We start from the raw sequence: 16,816 nt of genomic DNA on the forward strand, positions 1-16,816 counted from the left end.
CATGCTAGCAAAGTGATACGTTCTAGCATCTGCATAGCAACACTCTAGCAACCATCCAGGGGTGCGTTTCCCAAAAACACTGTTAGCCAATGGCTGAAGTTCCGTCGTTATCAGCCTAGTCCGTGTTTCCCGAAAACATAGTTATAACGAATATTAAGTTGTGTGGATAGAAGCTTCTTGTTTGCATGACATGAGGACTTAATAAATCCTTATCTTGAGCCACATAACAAGGTGACATCCAGTACAATTTATTTGTTTTATTTAGAATAAATGTCCTTTACGTCTTTTAGTTTGTCAAGAGATTTGAAGATTTTTAAAGAGTGCACATGCACTCTTATGTAAGAACGAACCTAGACTGAATCTGGAAATAAAGTAAAATAAGTGAGAAAAATTAGAAATAGACCCCAAATGTCATGCCCATAATTTACAGCAAAACAAAACAACCTAGCAACCACGCAGAGTACCCTAGGAACTGCATAGCAATACCCTAACAACCACATACCAACACCCTAGCAAACACCCTAAATACCCTAACAGCCACATGTAGCAACACAGCAACCACCCAGAGTAATTGGACATATTATATTTGTATAACATTGTCCAACTATGAAAAATTAAACTTATGCTGGGTACACACCAAAAGATATACAGGCTGATTTTGGGCCGATTGTCCCAAATTCACAAACATTAAAATCATTTAGCAGAGACAGATCTTTGGGCTTTTCGATTTTTTAAAAACTTTACAGACTCTAAATACATTTTAAAGTCTGCTTTAAAATGAGCAAACTTGGGTTTTGAGTTATTCCGTTTGCTGCTGACGTGTATCTGGTGCGTCCGTGTATTCGGGTTCAAATAAATATGTCTGGTTAAAAAAAAATGCAAGTCTTCCCCTGTGTCGAAATCCTTAGACATGTTTGCAAAGATTGTTTTGTTTACAGCGTGCGTCTCCCTCAGACTGTAAACGAAGCTCGGGCGCACCAGATTACACGTCAGCTCGTCTTACGTCAGCGGACTCATGAAAGCGGATTGACAACAGAACCGGAAGAGAATACAATGCTGAATAAAGTCGTCGTTTTTTTGTTATTTTTGGAACAAAATGTATTTTCGATGCTTCAAAAAATTCTAACTAACCCACTGAGGTCACATGGACTACTTTGATGATGTCTTTATTGCCTTTACGGACAAGGACAGTATACAGTACATAGATTTTCAATGGAGGGACAAAAAGCTCTCGGACTGAATCTAAAATATCTTAAACTGTGTTCCGAAGATGAACCGAGGTCTTACGGGCTTGAAACGACATGAGGGTGAGTCATTAATGACATAATTGTCATTTTTGGGTGAACTAACCCTTTAATCTTTTGTGAAAAACTCTTTCCACACTGAAGACATGCGTGAGGTTTTTCTCCAGTGTGGATTCTTATGTGTCTGTTGAGGTTGCCTTTTAGTATGAAACTCTTTCCATAATGAGGACACTTGTGAAGCTTCTAACCAGTATGAATTAGTTGGTGCTTTTTAAAGCTTCCTTTAGTGTGAAACTCTTTCCACACTCAGAACAAGTGAAATACTTGTTGGTCTTTTTAGTTCTTCTGCTTTGTGATAAACTCTTTTTTGTGGCTTTATCGTGGTTCTTCGCTTCATTCAGCTCTTGACTTTGCACTTGGACGTCCATTTGGTCTAAAAAAAACACATTAGGTATTTAGATTCAACTAAAAAGTTTTTATCAGTATACCTGAAAACAAGTATCAGTTACCTGGGGGTATCGGGTAACCTGTGAACCAGAACTACAGATGACAATAACATTAACACTGTAAACAAAAAATTCCCAGAATTTTTCTATTGCAGCCATGACTTTTCATTTTAGAGCATCACTAAAAATTAAAATGTATTGTCTGTATTATTTAATCTTTCCTGCTACATATATGGAATAAAACGTTTGCTCACTGGTCTGTTTTCAACTCACACCTTATTCAGTATGCTAGTCAAAAATAGTCTGTGGCTTCACTGGTGGTGTAAATAATGAGTGTGACAAAACAAAATATGTCAGAAACACAGTATTTTATTAGGTTTTTATATTATACATTAGTAGCATTTGCATGTTTACTTGGATAAATGCATGTGCTAAATAATAATTCTTATTTTATTCATATTATTGTATGATCCACATTGTGTTTCAAAAAGTTTTAATATAAAAATGATACAATATAAACTTCATAAAGTTAGAACACAATTGTAAAGCAGAACAGTTTAAAATCATTCGATGATAAAGATAAATATACAGAAAACAGATTATTAGAGTAAAACATTAGTTATGTTAGTTATCTCTCAAGGGTTGGGGTCTGTGTCAGAACATGACGCGATAATAACCGAACCAATATTAAGATTTTGAAGGCTTTGTACAAAGTGGCACGTGATATTTCGAAATTCACCAGCAGAAAAGAAAATAAACCCGCATTTTGTGTGTTTTGTTTTCTGTAAATCGAGCATCTACCACTGTCTGAATACGGCATCCGGTGACGATATAGGCTAGTATCTCAGTTAATTGACCAGCATTTTCAGTGGCGATCAAAACAGGGGTGAATCTAGGATTTTCATTTTAGGGGGGCTTAGCCCCCAATGAGTGTAACACTTTAGTTTAGGATCTAATTCTCACTATTAAGTTGCTTATTTAACATATTACTAGGATAACGGCTGTTTATTAGTATAAATGCAGGGTTTTATAATCACTGAGGTCCCAAATGTGAGGCAGTTAGGGGGGTTTGGGGACTCCCCTGAGAAAATTTAGATTTTTCTGATCTACATATGTGCATTTTAAGATGTTTTGAATGCCAAAAAAATGGATAACAATAGCTTTAAAACACTGTCAGTGGGCAGTATATTATTTTTCTCTCCTCATCTCCATCACTCTCTTTTTCTCTTTGTATTTTCTTACCCTGGTTCTTACCCTCCTAAAGCTGAGCTTTGACTGATATAGGCTTTTTATTTTTGTCTGTGTCAGAGAAGAAAATAAACATAGGGTCTCAGTCATTTTAATTTACTGAAGGCTACCAGGAAAGGTAGGTAACTATCATTAAATTAATTCACAATATGTTAAACATTCATTATTGATCTGATGCCTAATACAGGGACGTAAGCAGGGCTTTATAATCACCGAGGTCCTAAATTTGTTGTTGGGGGGTTAAAAATGTTTTGATCTACATGTGTGTATGTAACGTTACACATTCATATTAACCTTGTGCCTAATATGAAAACGGCTTCGTTAATGTTTTTGCCCCCTCCCCTCACAATGACAGTAACGTTAAACTAATTATCACATGACATTAACCACGTTACATAGACCTATTTTCAGTTAAAATGGCGAAATTAGATAATAGTTTATTAGTTTGCCTGATTATTTCTGTCAGTCTAATATTTACGACCTAAAACAGCTGTCAAATATGAAATGTTTAGTTTAGCTACCGTTACGTACATCTTACCTCGCACTTGGGCTTAAACCATTGAAGCATCGAGCTAAAAAGCCTCGCGCTGATAAAATACGCGCTTTCCACTTCTGTGAACATAAAGCCCGCCTACATTGATTTGATTGGTCATCTCAAATATTCTGACATTGACGGACAGTGTCAGACCAATGAGGCTCAGAAGAACACAATACAGTGCACGCACCTCCCGAGCTATATTCATCGCCCCGCCCACAACTACTCTCATTGGCTCCCAGGACAAGCGTTCGTACTAGTTTGTGTAGATCAGAAACATGGGTTAAATGTTTATATGTCATTCAAAAGCCTTTGGTACCACCACATAGACTGTAAAATATCATTAGTTCACAAAAAGATTATGGCTCTTGGGTCTCGATTTCTTTTGGTAAAAAAATACATACAGCATGTTTTTTTCTGATATGTGGTGTCTACCAGGTGCTTTGAAATGTAGTGAAGAAAAAGGAAAATAACATGAAGAGATGAAAAGAACCAGGAAAATTGAAAATAACATGACAAGACACATTGCACTGCAGTGTTATTTAGGAAATTTAGGCAAAGTGCAAACTGCATCTTATGTTTTGTGATCTTTTATGTGAATCACAACTCTGCACGAGCAAAGGTGCGACATAAATACCAGACTTGAAATGACCACCAGGTGGAGCCAAACATCGACTTTTCAAGATCCTTCACAGAGTAACAATAATATCACTATTTTCATAGTGTTTTAAAATAGTTAATTCTTAAAAATAGATAGATTTAACAGACAATTTATTGGGGGCCACTGCCAGCAACCCTACAGTATCGACTTCGAGAATGGCATTATATTAAACACATAGAAATTGCAAGCGGTGTCAAGTAGTTATTGAGGAAATCTCTCTCTCTCTCTCTCTCTCTCTCTCTCTCTCTCTCTCTCTCTCTCTCTCTCTCTCTCTCTCTTTCTGAACTCAGAATCTCGAGCTCTTTCACGCGACAGAGCATCAAATGAATTCACCTGAAATCTTTCAGCGACTCTTATTGTTGATTCTGCTGTTTAATTTAGATACACATAGGCTATGACATTTCACTGATTGATCTCGTTGTGTTAGTGTAAGAAAGATCAGGAAGAACAGAAAGACCGGAGGAGTTTTACTACAATGAAACGAATATTAATCCTGATGCTGCTCGCGCTCGGGCTGTCCTGCGTGCGCGGGCACAGAGGTAAGACAACATCTACATCAACACATCTTTACTTAAAAATACGACATGATGTATTCATGAGACAAAACACTTTAAACATAACAAAGCATTTGATGAAAAATTAATTTGTGTGCTGCCTACCTGAGGGAGTTTTTTATGCCCTTCTTCATGACCTTCATCCTTACGATCAGAGTTTTGAAAATGTAAGTTTCTGCTTAAAGTCAGATCATGTTAAACTCTAGACCTTTGCAACATTCCAATTAATTGTTTTTAATTTAGGAGTCTTGATGGTTGTCTTAAGATTGAAGATTGAATGTCAGATTTGTAGATGTTTTTTTAAGTGAAACTTTGATAGGCTACTGGTACAACATTTATCGCGTGCACTGTAGGCTATATGAGTTTTTGGGATAACAGTTAATTTCTGTCTTCCTCTTTCACAATAAGTTTTGATTTGAGAGAGTAAAGTGGTCCAGTTTGCAAGTGTAAAAATATATTATTTATAGGCCTATACAATGTTTTTAACATGCAAAATAATGATAACAAACTATTGTTTTTGTAGTGAGTTAGATTAACTTCAATTAATTCAATACTCTCTGGCAATTCTGCTGTAATATACGACAATAGTTTAAATCAGATCTTGAAAGGGTTTAAGAAGGGTTTGAGATAACATGATTGCCTTTGTGTTACTGCATAAACCTCATAAAATAAATTAGTTTGGTAGTGTGTCGTCGCACCAAACTGAAGATAGTAAGTATTAAGCTTATAATAATGTATCAATGCTCAGCTTCTCTCTTTCTCCTGTTCTGTCTTATAATGTTGTCCTGCCCTATCCTGTCATCCGTGTTTTTGTCTTTCTCTTTCCATTTTCAGTGTTTATCCATCCTGTGTTTCAACTTTGCTTGTTTGTGTTTCATTATTCAGTTGACTAGAGACTCCTCAGGCTGTTTGTCCCTGTCACGGGAATAAACAAAATTCCCTTTCGCTCTTATATAGACAAACAAATGTACTGTATGTCTACATTTATACAGTGGTTCATTTGGCCTGGAATGATCTGAAACATCTGGAAATCACAAAATATTGGATCAGTTTCAGCAAATGCCGTATAGTTTGGTATTGGTACTGTAGTAAGACATCTTTGTGTTTGCAGCTGTGACACACAAACACACTCTCTCTCTCTCTCTCTCTCTCTCTCTCTCTCACACACACACACACACACACACACACACACACACACACACACACACACACACACACACACACACACACACACACACACACATTCACACAAACACACACGCACTCTCACACACTCAATCACACACACGCACACACTCCCTCACACACGATGGGCAGCTGCTGAATTCTCAGGTCAGTCTATTGCGTTATGTTTCCATGCAACAAAGGACAATGCATTATTAGGAAGAGAAAGGAACTACAGACCCTGGGTTTTTAAATCAATTACATCATGGACTTCTTTTATAGTTTACTGGCAGAAATTATTGATTTTAAATAGGGTTGTACAATGATTTTAGTGATTTTTTTATTTTTATTTTATTTATCGGTAATGGTTCTTTTTCTTTTTCATTTAAATTGCCTTTACCATCACCACCTCACTTAAAGTTGCTCATTAATAATAATACTAACTTAGTAACACAGTTGATTTCTTTCAAATCTTTCAAATACTTCATTGTAACATTTTGATATTTAAAACTATCAGTGAATCCCAAATTTTAGACTATGATTATGTTAGATATCGTTTCAATCAGAATGTTGCTACTCTTTGTTATTAGTTATATTATTTGTTATTATAATATTTCAAATAATGATCAATACTGACATGTAGCATTGACTTTTAAATCTCTTTGATCTTTGGAAGACAGCGGTGCTGAATAGTCTTGAACCAGGGTGGTTGAACAGACCCTGTTAGGCTCTTGGGTTTGGATTTGCTGAAGCAGCGTTTTACATGCATTTGATTAATGTGTCGAGGGTCTAAACCTGTGTGGGTTCTGACAGCTCTATGATTGATCATTACTCGTATATCATGTATAATCATTAGTGGAGTGAACGTGTCATCATCATCATCATCATCATCATCATCAGACAATAGAAGCTACGTGTTCCTCCTCTCTCAAATGTGTGTGTGTGTGTGTGTGTGTGTGTGTGTGTGTGTGTGTGTGTGTGTGTGTGTGTGGGTGCTCATGGGAGGCTCACACCATATGTTCTTCACTCATTTCTCCTTTAGCTCTGTGTAGATGAACGCACAGCTCTCTACACACTCCTCATGCAGGAGGTGCAGTGTTTGTTTTAAAGTTTAGCTCTTACATCAGGTCTGTGTGAGTGTTACAGCAGTATTGCAGAGCGTTCCTCATGTTTCTCTATCCAGGGGCTGCTGGGATTCCAAGAGTGGACATGATGGAGAAAAAGAAGAAAAAGAAACAAGTAAAATATTATTATGAAAACAGTACTATTATATTACATTATATTGAGCTCCCAAAATTAAGTAAAAACAAAAGGTTGCAGGTCTAAAAAGTACATATTTACATAAGCCTAAATATTACAATTTCACAAATGTAATGGTCCTTTTATTTAATTAAATATTAATATTAAATAACTAAAGCACTTTAAGGAATTTAAGCGGAAAAAAGCAAGTAAAACTGTATTTTTTAAAATGTATTTACTATTTAGTTGTGTTTTTACTGTGTATTTGTATTAGTGTATTAGTATTTACTGTGTTGTGGCAAATTAATTATTACAGTAGTAATTTCTCGCTAGAAATAACATCAGAAGTGAAAATTTGTCAATTTTGGTCAAAAATTTACATTAACACAAACTAACCACCAACGGCAACTTTCAGACACCATCTTTCTTTAACTGTCCCCGAATGGAATGCACAGGATTGTGGGATATCAAAGGCAGCGAAGGATACATCTATACTGCCTTCAAAGATCGATCAGATGAAGGTCTCTCAGACTGGAACTGAAACTAAAAGACCGAACAATATAATTCAACAGGTTTTGCCACAAACTCAACTCCATCATGCTGATATATCACAAGCTTTTCATCTTGATGAGAAATATCGCCACGTTTTAATATCACAAGATCTCACCACAGCCATATTAATAAGTGCCGGTTTTGTCATCCTACAACATTCAGAGCAGTTTGTTATAGAGTGCAGCGGAGGAGCATTAAGAATATCAAATATCAATTTTGAACAAATTTGATTATTGGAGAGGTTGTGTCCCCCTCGGTGTCCGGTGGTTATAGACCTGATGTTCTGAATGCTATTGAAATACGTTGAAAACATTTTTTCCATTGTAGATTCTCCTTGAGACTAACAAAGTCAATCTCACTGTTGCCACTGTGTGTGTGTGTGTGTGTGTGTGTGTGTGTGTGTGTGTGTGTGTGTGTGTGTGTGTGTGTGTGTGTGTGTGTGTATGTGTCCAGAGAGTCCACTGAACTCTATCAGGTCTCATCTTCGATCCTCTCATCTCCAGTAATCTTTGTAGAATTAAGTTCATTTTAATCCATTAGTGCAGCCTAATGGAACCATCTGAGAGCTTAGTCACTTAATCAGACTCCTTCACATTATGTGATCAGAGACAGGGATTTTGGATGACACTGGCCCTGAAATCCTTAGGAAGATGGCATGATCCTGAAAAATAAGACAAATTTAAAAAAATACTTTCAGAGCAGACCCAGATGTCATCTCACATCTTTTCTATTGTCCTCGGTCTTATCGCTGCCGGCATCTAGCAAACAAGTACATACTTCAACACAAACACAATTACACACACATTTATATGCTTAATACATGCACATGGAACTGTCACATATCCTCAGTCAATCTTATTGCATTTGCATATAGAACAAAACAGCATTTTCACAACTCATTTTCATAATTCACTAAAAAGTATTATATTCTCTTTGCATATTTCCTGTTACTTTGTTCTGGCATTCCTTCCATGATCTGAACTCGTTTTCCTCCAAGAGTGATGAGATTAAAGGAACCATTTTGGCTCTTCACATCTATTAAGATGTGTTTTGGTTGATCGGATCACACGAGGGAGACTCATTCCTGTTTACACCTGGTGTTTTAATCCGTCTCTTTTGTCCACTTTCAATCACTTCTGTCCTGATTTCTTCGAGGGGAGGGTCTATAGGCGGGTAAATGTATGTTTTTTTTTTTATCTTTCAATCTAATGAACATACCGTAAAACTTCAAATAATAGCCCGGGCTTTTATTTTCCCAAATCGTCGAACTGCACCGGCTTGTATTTGAGACAGGAGTCTATATGAGACAGGCATTTATAATTTAGTGTTGAGATGTCGTTCCTAGAGTCTCTAATCTCTAAAAAATCTCCAAATGCTCCACGTGAAACTGCGGTCTTCCGACCTTTTACTATTGTGTCAATTGATTTTGATTAATATGCGCGAGGGAGAGAGAGCAAGACAGCGCTCGTGTTGTTTGAAGACGTGAAAGTGCGCGCGCGGCCGGTGTGCTCTCTCTCTGCTCGTTTGCGCCCTGTCAGACACAGCACTCATTCTATTACATCACTCACCGATCAAAAAAGGCTTTGGCGGGACACAGATTTGCTTTGGCGGCCGCCAAAAAGCGGACGATCTGACGGGTTTTAGAAGATTAAATAGAACCCGAAACTAAACAACAGACCCGCCCTCTATTTGAGACCGGCCTTTATTTACAAAACCCTTCGCCACACCAGGTGATAAGCTCGCACAATTTACATTTACAGTGTGTGTTAGAAATCAGGAATGGTGAGAGAACATTGTGTTTTTTTCGTCTTCAGACCAAACTTGAGTCTTAAGCCGACAAAGTTTAAATCCCTCTGAAAGTGAAAGTGACACGTGATGGCCAAGTATGGTAACCCATACTTGGAATTTGACCTCTGCATTTAACCCATCCAAGTAAGTGCACACACATTAGGAGCAGAGTAGTGTGTAGTGAACACAAACACATTGCAAACGTGGATACACACACCCGGAGCAGCGGGCAGCCTTGAGTGGCGCCCGGGGAGCAATTGGGGGTTAGGTGCCTTGCAATAGGACACCTCAGTCATATTCCTGCCGGTATTGGAATCGAACCAGCAACCTTTGGGTCACCAGTCCAACTCTGTTACCATTAGGCCATGACTGTTCCAGCAAGTCTGGCTAGTGCTGTTGAAGCATTAGGTCAGTAGGCGGAGAGTAGGCAGTCTTTTGTGGCAGTTTGAACACATTCGACCACATGAACGTTCACACTACGAAAGCAATCCAGTCTATTGCGTTTTCGACTACATCTGGAAGTGGTAGAAAGTGGACAAGCTCAAAACGTTTTAGACCCCGTTTACACCTGTATTTAGTGCAGTCCACTTGTGATCCGATCTTAATACCGGGTGTAAACAGGTCCAAGACTGTAAAGGAGCCATTCTGGCTCTGCTCCCACAGCACCTCTGTGTAACAGTCTCAAGCTACAAGGGAGCAGTCGCACTCCTTCACTGCCAACTGCTCTGCTGCTCGGGAAAATGGTGATTATCATTTGCGCTGCGGTTGGGAATGTAGCCACAAGCCTCATTTCTAGTACTAATGCCAACAGGTCTCAAGCTGAGGAAACCATCAGCCAGAAATATGCTGTCAATGCCATATCTCATAAAGCAAACCCTTATGTTGCAAACATAAGACACCGAAGCAACTTTCACAGTGAACAAATGGCAATATCGTCTATACCAGGGTCCGTACTATTTTTTTTTTTTAGGACTGGGTGTGAATACAGATCTCCAGTCAAATTCTAGAATTCTTTCTGTAGTAAGTGCAGGCTTTCTTGTTAATGTTAATGTTTCCATGCAGTGCAATTGCTAATTATATAACAGATATAATAATCAACACAAACAATATTACTGAAGTAAACGTCAAATTTAATTTATATATATACATATATTTTTTTTTATATATATATATATATATATTTATATATATATATATATATATATATATACACACAATATATATACAATCTGTTTCTTCTCTCACTTTTTTTACCTATGCATTTCTGCAGGATATTCTTCATTCTCAGTGTCTCTCATCTACCGGCGCTTCTGTTCAAAACGTGGGGGTCAGTACGTTTTTTTTTTTCCCAAAAGAAATTCATAGGGCACGTTAAATTGATCAAGAAATAAATGTTCTTTCGAACTTCCTATTCATCAAAAAATCCTGAAAAAAGTGACACTGTTCATAGAAAATATGAAGAAGCACAACTGTTTTGAACACTGATAATGATCAAATATTTCTTGAAATCAGCATATTATAATGATTTCTGACGGATCATGTAACACTGAAGACTGGAGTAATGATCCTGAAAATTCAGCTTTGATTCACAGGAATAAATTACATTTTAAAATGTATTAAAATAAACAGGTCATTTTAAATTGTAAAAATATTTCACAATATTACTGTTTTCGCTGTGTTTGGGATCAAATAAATGCAACCTTGGTGAGTCGTATTATAAAAAAACTAAAAACTCTTAGCTAATCTAAAACTGTTGGAGTAGATTCGTTAGAAACACTGATACATGCAAGAAACACATAGATCGATAGGATTTTACGAATAGATATTGAGATTGTTGAAATAAACATAGAGATCAATTGGAAAAATAATATGTTTTTACATTGTCTTGTTGCTTTTGTTATATTAAAACTAAGTTCCTGCTAGAAATACCCAAATAAAATGGCATTTGTAAGAAGAGATGAAAAATGAGAGAAAGTGAGAGCATGCATTTGGGTGGGAGATTGGACACTCGGGATGCAGGAAAACCCATAACAGCTGCCACTAGATTAAAACAGCTTTAAGATAGATTAACACTTTATTTCCTCTGTTGTGTGTGTGAGAAAGAGAGAAAAGCAGACTGAGAATCTATTACTGTGTGTTGATTTAGTGCATTTCTAGTGGCAAAGTTATTAGTCTTACAGGATATATAGGAGCTGAAATGCTATCAACAGTCAATGAAAGTCCTACTTATTTTCCATGTCTTTCAAACAGATGTCGATTTTTAGTGATTTGGCCTGGTTTCTCCCAAGGTTTTTTTCTCCATTCTGTCACCTGATGGAGTTTTGGTTCCTTGTCAATGTTGCCTTTGACTTTTGGCTTGCTTAGTTGGGGACACTTAATATTCAACAATATTACTGATCTGCCTGCATTGACACCATTATATGAGAATGACCCGGGTTACTTGACTGTAACCCTGTTCCCTGAAAAAGTGGAACGAGATGCTGTTATCCCAAAGATCCCGAGATAAGTCGTTCTCTGGGCAGGAGAAAGAACGCTTTTCTTTCCATTGAGTCTCAACCCTAGAGAAACTAGATGAGCTAACACGATTTCTTTGTGTTGAAGCGCCATCTCTTGTGATTGTGCTAGTATTAACCAATTGTTGATGTAATTTAAAATGCGAATGCCCTGGAGTCGTAATGGAACCAGTGCTGCATTCATGCATTTTGTGTACGTTTCGCCCCCGGAAGCGAACCTTGGGAACTTCCTGTGTTGTGGCAATATTTCTATGTGAAAATATGAGTCCTTCAGATCGATTGTGACAAACCAATCGTTATGTTGTATTTGCAACACGATCGTCTTGACTGTTAACATCTTGAACTTGAGCACTTTGACTGCACGGTTTAAGCCTCGAAGATCTAAGATTGGATGCACCCCCCCATTCTTCTTGATAACCAGGAAGTATCTGCTGTGATAGCCCGACTCTCTTTCTCTGGAAGAGGAACATGTTCTATGGCCTCTTTGTTCAGCAGAGATTGTAGCTCTTGTGACAGTACATGTGCCAGCTCTGGTCTCACGGAAGTGGAGACCACACCATTGAAATGTGGAGGACGACAAAGAAATTGGATTCTGTATCCTTTTTGTACTGTGCTTAATACCCACACAGAAATACCTGGAAGAAGTTTCCATCCTGCCAGACTCTCTGAGAATGGTATCAATTTTAACACTTCCTTTTGAGTGGATGTTAGATGTTCCGTGTCCTGGATGACAGGAGGAAGCAACGGAACATCTAACATTTCACTGGAAACCACTGCCCCCCGAATCACCTGAGGTGGCGGGATGTTACAGTGTTTCGTGAGGGTGTCAGGTAGGAGCTGATTGATGTATTTTACATGCCCCATCCCAAAGGGACACACCCCCACAGACCTGGGACACACTCTGATTTTGAGCCCCCCTTTTGTTCTCAAGCAGATCAGTCTGGTATGCCTGCAACACTGCCATAGTGTGCAGCGCAACACCAGTCTGACCCCAACCAGCGTGGATGTTATTATACACGGCTTGGTGGGGAGTGCTGACTCGACTGCTGCATCTTCGTGAACCACATGCCCCTGCATCCACAATAGTCTAATAAGAATAATGCGATAAGAATAAGGTTTTCCCCATGAACGAGTTAACGTCATGAAGATCCTCAAGGAGGGCAGTCTAGCTGTAATCTGGCCATTGCATGAGTCACCACCTCGAGTAACCTCTCACAATATATTAATCATACCTGCAAACTTGTCGCTTTTCGGCGACAATCGCCGTTTTCTTGGTCAATTGGGTAATTTACGTGAAATCGTGTAGAACCGGGGAGTTTTTTTTGGGGGGTGTAGGCCATTTTTCCTGCCGACCAAAATTTCGTTATTTCAAATGTAGGCGCGTTGCTCATAATCCGCCGGAGCCACCACAACATTGCCCAACATCAAATGGCAAACGTGATTCAAAGCGGAACGAAACTGCTCGTTATTGTGTGGTTGACGGACCGTTTATCAGTTCGGACCATGGTTTGGACCAAAGGAGTGCGAGCCGATCTTGATCAAGCGACACTGTTACTACACAGCGCTAATAAGAGATCCAGTAAAGGAAGCATTTGAATTTCCCTCAGAAGTAATAACATCGCTGCGACTCCTGCGAGATCTAGTGAGAAACATTCACATTTCTCCGTTATTAACGGATCAAACAGCACTGACGTGGAAACCAGGAAGAAACATTGTGCCATGAATGAACAATCCAGTGTCCACAGATCAGCAACATTCACCATGGATTTACTGGTATAACACTAACTGCAACCATGGAAGTTTGGCAGGAATAGTAGGCTATAATGCCTTCAAGTAACATAACGTCGGTTTTATTTTGACATTATGAATATATGCTCCTAAGAAGAGTCAATTATAGCTCCAGAATTGCTCAAAGTAAAAAAAAAAATCATACTTTATGATGTTAGTTTTAATTTAAAAAAATAATTAAAAAAAATAAATCAAGGAAATGACCAAAAATCTAAAACCTGGTAAACAGTAATTTCTAGGACAACATAGGGCTATTTAGATAAACAATCTGGCGAGCATGTTATTTTAGGCTAATACACCAACAGAAAATTTCTGTTTAATAAAGTGCTCAGAAATGTGTCGTTTGCATATTAAAATCTCAAAAATTAAGATTTTTGGATCACACAATCGCATTGTGGGTGCTACCCCTTTGAAATAAACAAAGTGAACGTGAAGCACTTTAACTGTGAACATTCCACTCTGCTCGCGCAATCACCATGCTCAAACGCTAGGACAGCAAGATCTGAAGCAAATAGAGAGGTAAGATAGTTTTCTGATGCACATACACAGAGTGGCCTCTGAAGACAAAAGACCTGACGATGCACCTGTGGCTCATCTATTTATAGCCTTGTGTCGTGGGTGCACGCCAATTACGTCACCGGTTGAGGCTATTAATACCTCCAGGTCAATTCTATTGACGTGTTACACACAATATTCACAGCTGGTCACGAATAGACGTTCCCAATGCGCTAAGCAGCGCAGCATCTATTGTAGCTTTTTAAAGGGAACTGAACTGAGCTGGACGATGACATTACTGTTTTCTCCAGAGCGGCTGTATAGATAAATGAACTAAATTCATAACTTTTTCACTATAGAAATGAACCATCACTGAACTTACTTAAGCTGGACTATGACACTATTTTTTTCTAGATCTGCTGTAGGCTACAGCAGATACAAACTTTGTTGCATTATTTTCCTGTTATCTCTGTAAAGCTGCTTTGAAACGATCTGTATTGTAAAAGGCACAATATAAATAAAGGAGATCTGACTTGACTCCATTCAATCTCACACTCCCCATTTGCCTCATCTTTCTTTATGTCCTCCATTCTTTACCTATCTGTTCTGTGCTTCCCTCAGCTTTAGTTGGTCTCTCTGGGATATAAAACAAGTAAATGATATGGCCCTGACCTGCAGAGAGCATGCTTTATTTCTTAAAATGAAAAATTGTGGATGGAGAAGAAGGTGAGAGAATATCAGGTGCACATGTGGGTTGAACTTGACCTTTTCAAGAAGTAATTCACAAGAGACCGTAAATTAATTACAAATTATTGTATATTTTCATTTGCCCTGTTTCTGCTACTATTGTATTCAGTCAGTGTCTCTGAATAGAAATCAAACAACATAGCTTGTATGTGGTCTTAAAGATCCAAATGTGTTCAAATATGTTTTTATATGTCATATTGCAATTTAAATTAACCCACATAATTCATTGTACAACATAAAAAATGAATGGCTGCTGTAAGCCGTTGGCTCAATTTAAAAAGATGGTTGTAAAATCCACTGATTTAATATTAAACTTCAGACTTCAATATGGGCTCTGCCTCAATTATAGTGTTGCTTAGTGTGTATTTTGAACATTAAATTTCTACAAAAAGAACTGCTACATTTAAAAGGAACAATCCATAAAGTTTTAACCCTTTCTAAGACAGGATGATGTGGTCTGGTAACCAGACATTAGTTGCATTTCCATTACAGATTTGCGGGAACTTTTGCGATGTTCAACAAAAAACTATTGCGAAATGACGGCGTTTCCATTAGCCGATGTTATGTGAGTAAAGTGTCATTTTTTCCTCCCGCGATAAGTCATTCCAAAAATCATGGGGACGGATGTTGGTAGGTTTACGTATATTCCAGCCACTGCACTGACCTTTATTATTAATCGAAGGAGACGTCGGTGTGTTATCCAAGCATTAAAGGTAAGGAAAGACCCTTATACTTGGAGCGGCACATATGAGGTGTTTCTCCCTCATTTCTGCTTCGAGGTCTTGATTGTGTCATTTCTTTGAGGTTTAGAATCCAGTATTCCTGTAATTCTTTTGTATTTTATGAATTTAATAAAGAACTCTGTCTCGTATTCTGTCCAAACATACCGCGTCATCTACGTCAGCTTACCTGTAAATGTGCAAAAACTGTTTCCATTGCAGTTTTACGAAATATTTCTTTTTCGAAATGATGTTTTATTAACAAAGTTCGGGAGGAGCACGCACAGATAATTAACACAAGTCAAATATGCATTCAGCTTTACTCCCTCTAATTGTATGTAAGTGTGAACTCGTGAATTGCCTGAAAAACGTACACGGTTACTAACGTAACCTCGGTTCTCTCTAGAGAGGGAACGAGTACTGCGTAATATCTTACGCTACGGGGAAAACCTCTTTTCCACGAGATATTGAAGCCAAAAATTATCCTTAATTTTTAATTAATCTAAAACCCTGTGCGGCAGCATGCAGACATTGGCAAGACGGCTCACGCGCCTATTGTCTGCCCTGCGGCAACAGCAGCAGCCTTTCGAGAGAGGCCCTGCGTGACGTGATACCCAATGGGGGCGCTTCGCACCCATTTCGTCACGTCCCACCAGAATAGGCGTGGCCTTGGCCTATAAATACGCTCGACGGGCTGATACAAACTGGTTTCCATCACTGAAGCGAACCAGCGCTGTTGTATGCACGGCAAGATACGCAGTACTCGTTCCCTCTCTAGAGAGAACCGAGGTTACGTTAGTAACCGAGTACGTTCTCTTACGAGAGTATCTCGTACTGTGTAATATCCTACGCTATGGGGAACACAATGCAACACGCCGTGCGTACTGGGATCCGACACCAAAGTCCCAAGGGCAGTAGCCCGGGGCTCATATAGTGCATAATCACCGTAGACTCACAGAGAGTCGGAGAAGAGAGGCTACAAGCATCATTCCCCATGAAATAGCATCCCACAGGAGCTAGTTATGTTAACAGTGTTTCACGCAGACAGGGTGAACGTGTTCAGCCTGAACTGGGTAAAAGTACGGGTTATTCAACACCCATGGAGCTGTTCTATCGATCAGTG

General features: G+C 38.5%; 1 protein-coding gene across 1 annotated transcript in view; it reads left to right on the top strand.

Annotated features, from left to right (window-relative positions):
* The first annotated feature begins 4,422 nt into the window (after positions 1–4,422).
* Positions 4,423–16,816, top strand: part of clstn2b (calsyntenin 2b) — a 75,341-nt gene continuing 62,947 nt past the window's right edge. The window contains exon 1 of the mRNA XM_077206990.1: positions 4,423–4,673. Coding sequence (XP_077063105.1) covers positions 4,610–4,673 — 64 coding nt within the window. The 5' untranslated portion in view covers positions 4,423–4,609. The remainder of the gene's footprint in view (positions 4,674–16,816) is intronic.

This window comes from Siphateles boraxobius, unplaced genomic scaffold, assembly GCF_051911475.1.
Source record: "Siphateles boraxobius isolate OS27281-9 unplaced genomic scaffold, OSU_SipBor_1 6, whole genome shotgun sequence".
NCBI classification, from domain to species: domain Eukaryota; kingdom Metazoa; phylum Chordata; class Actinopteri; order Cypriniformes; family Leuciscidae; genus Siphateles; species Siphateles boraxobius.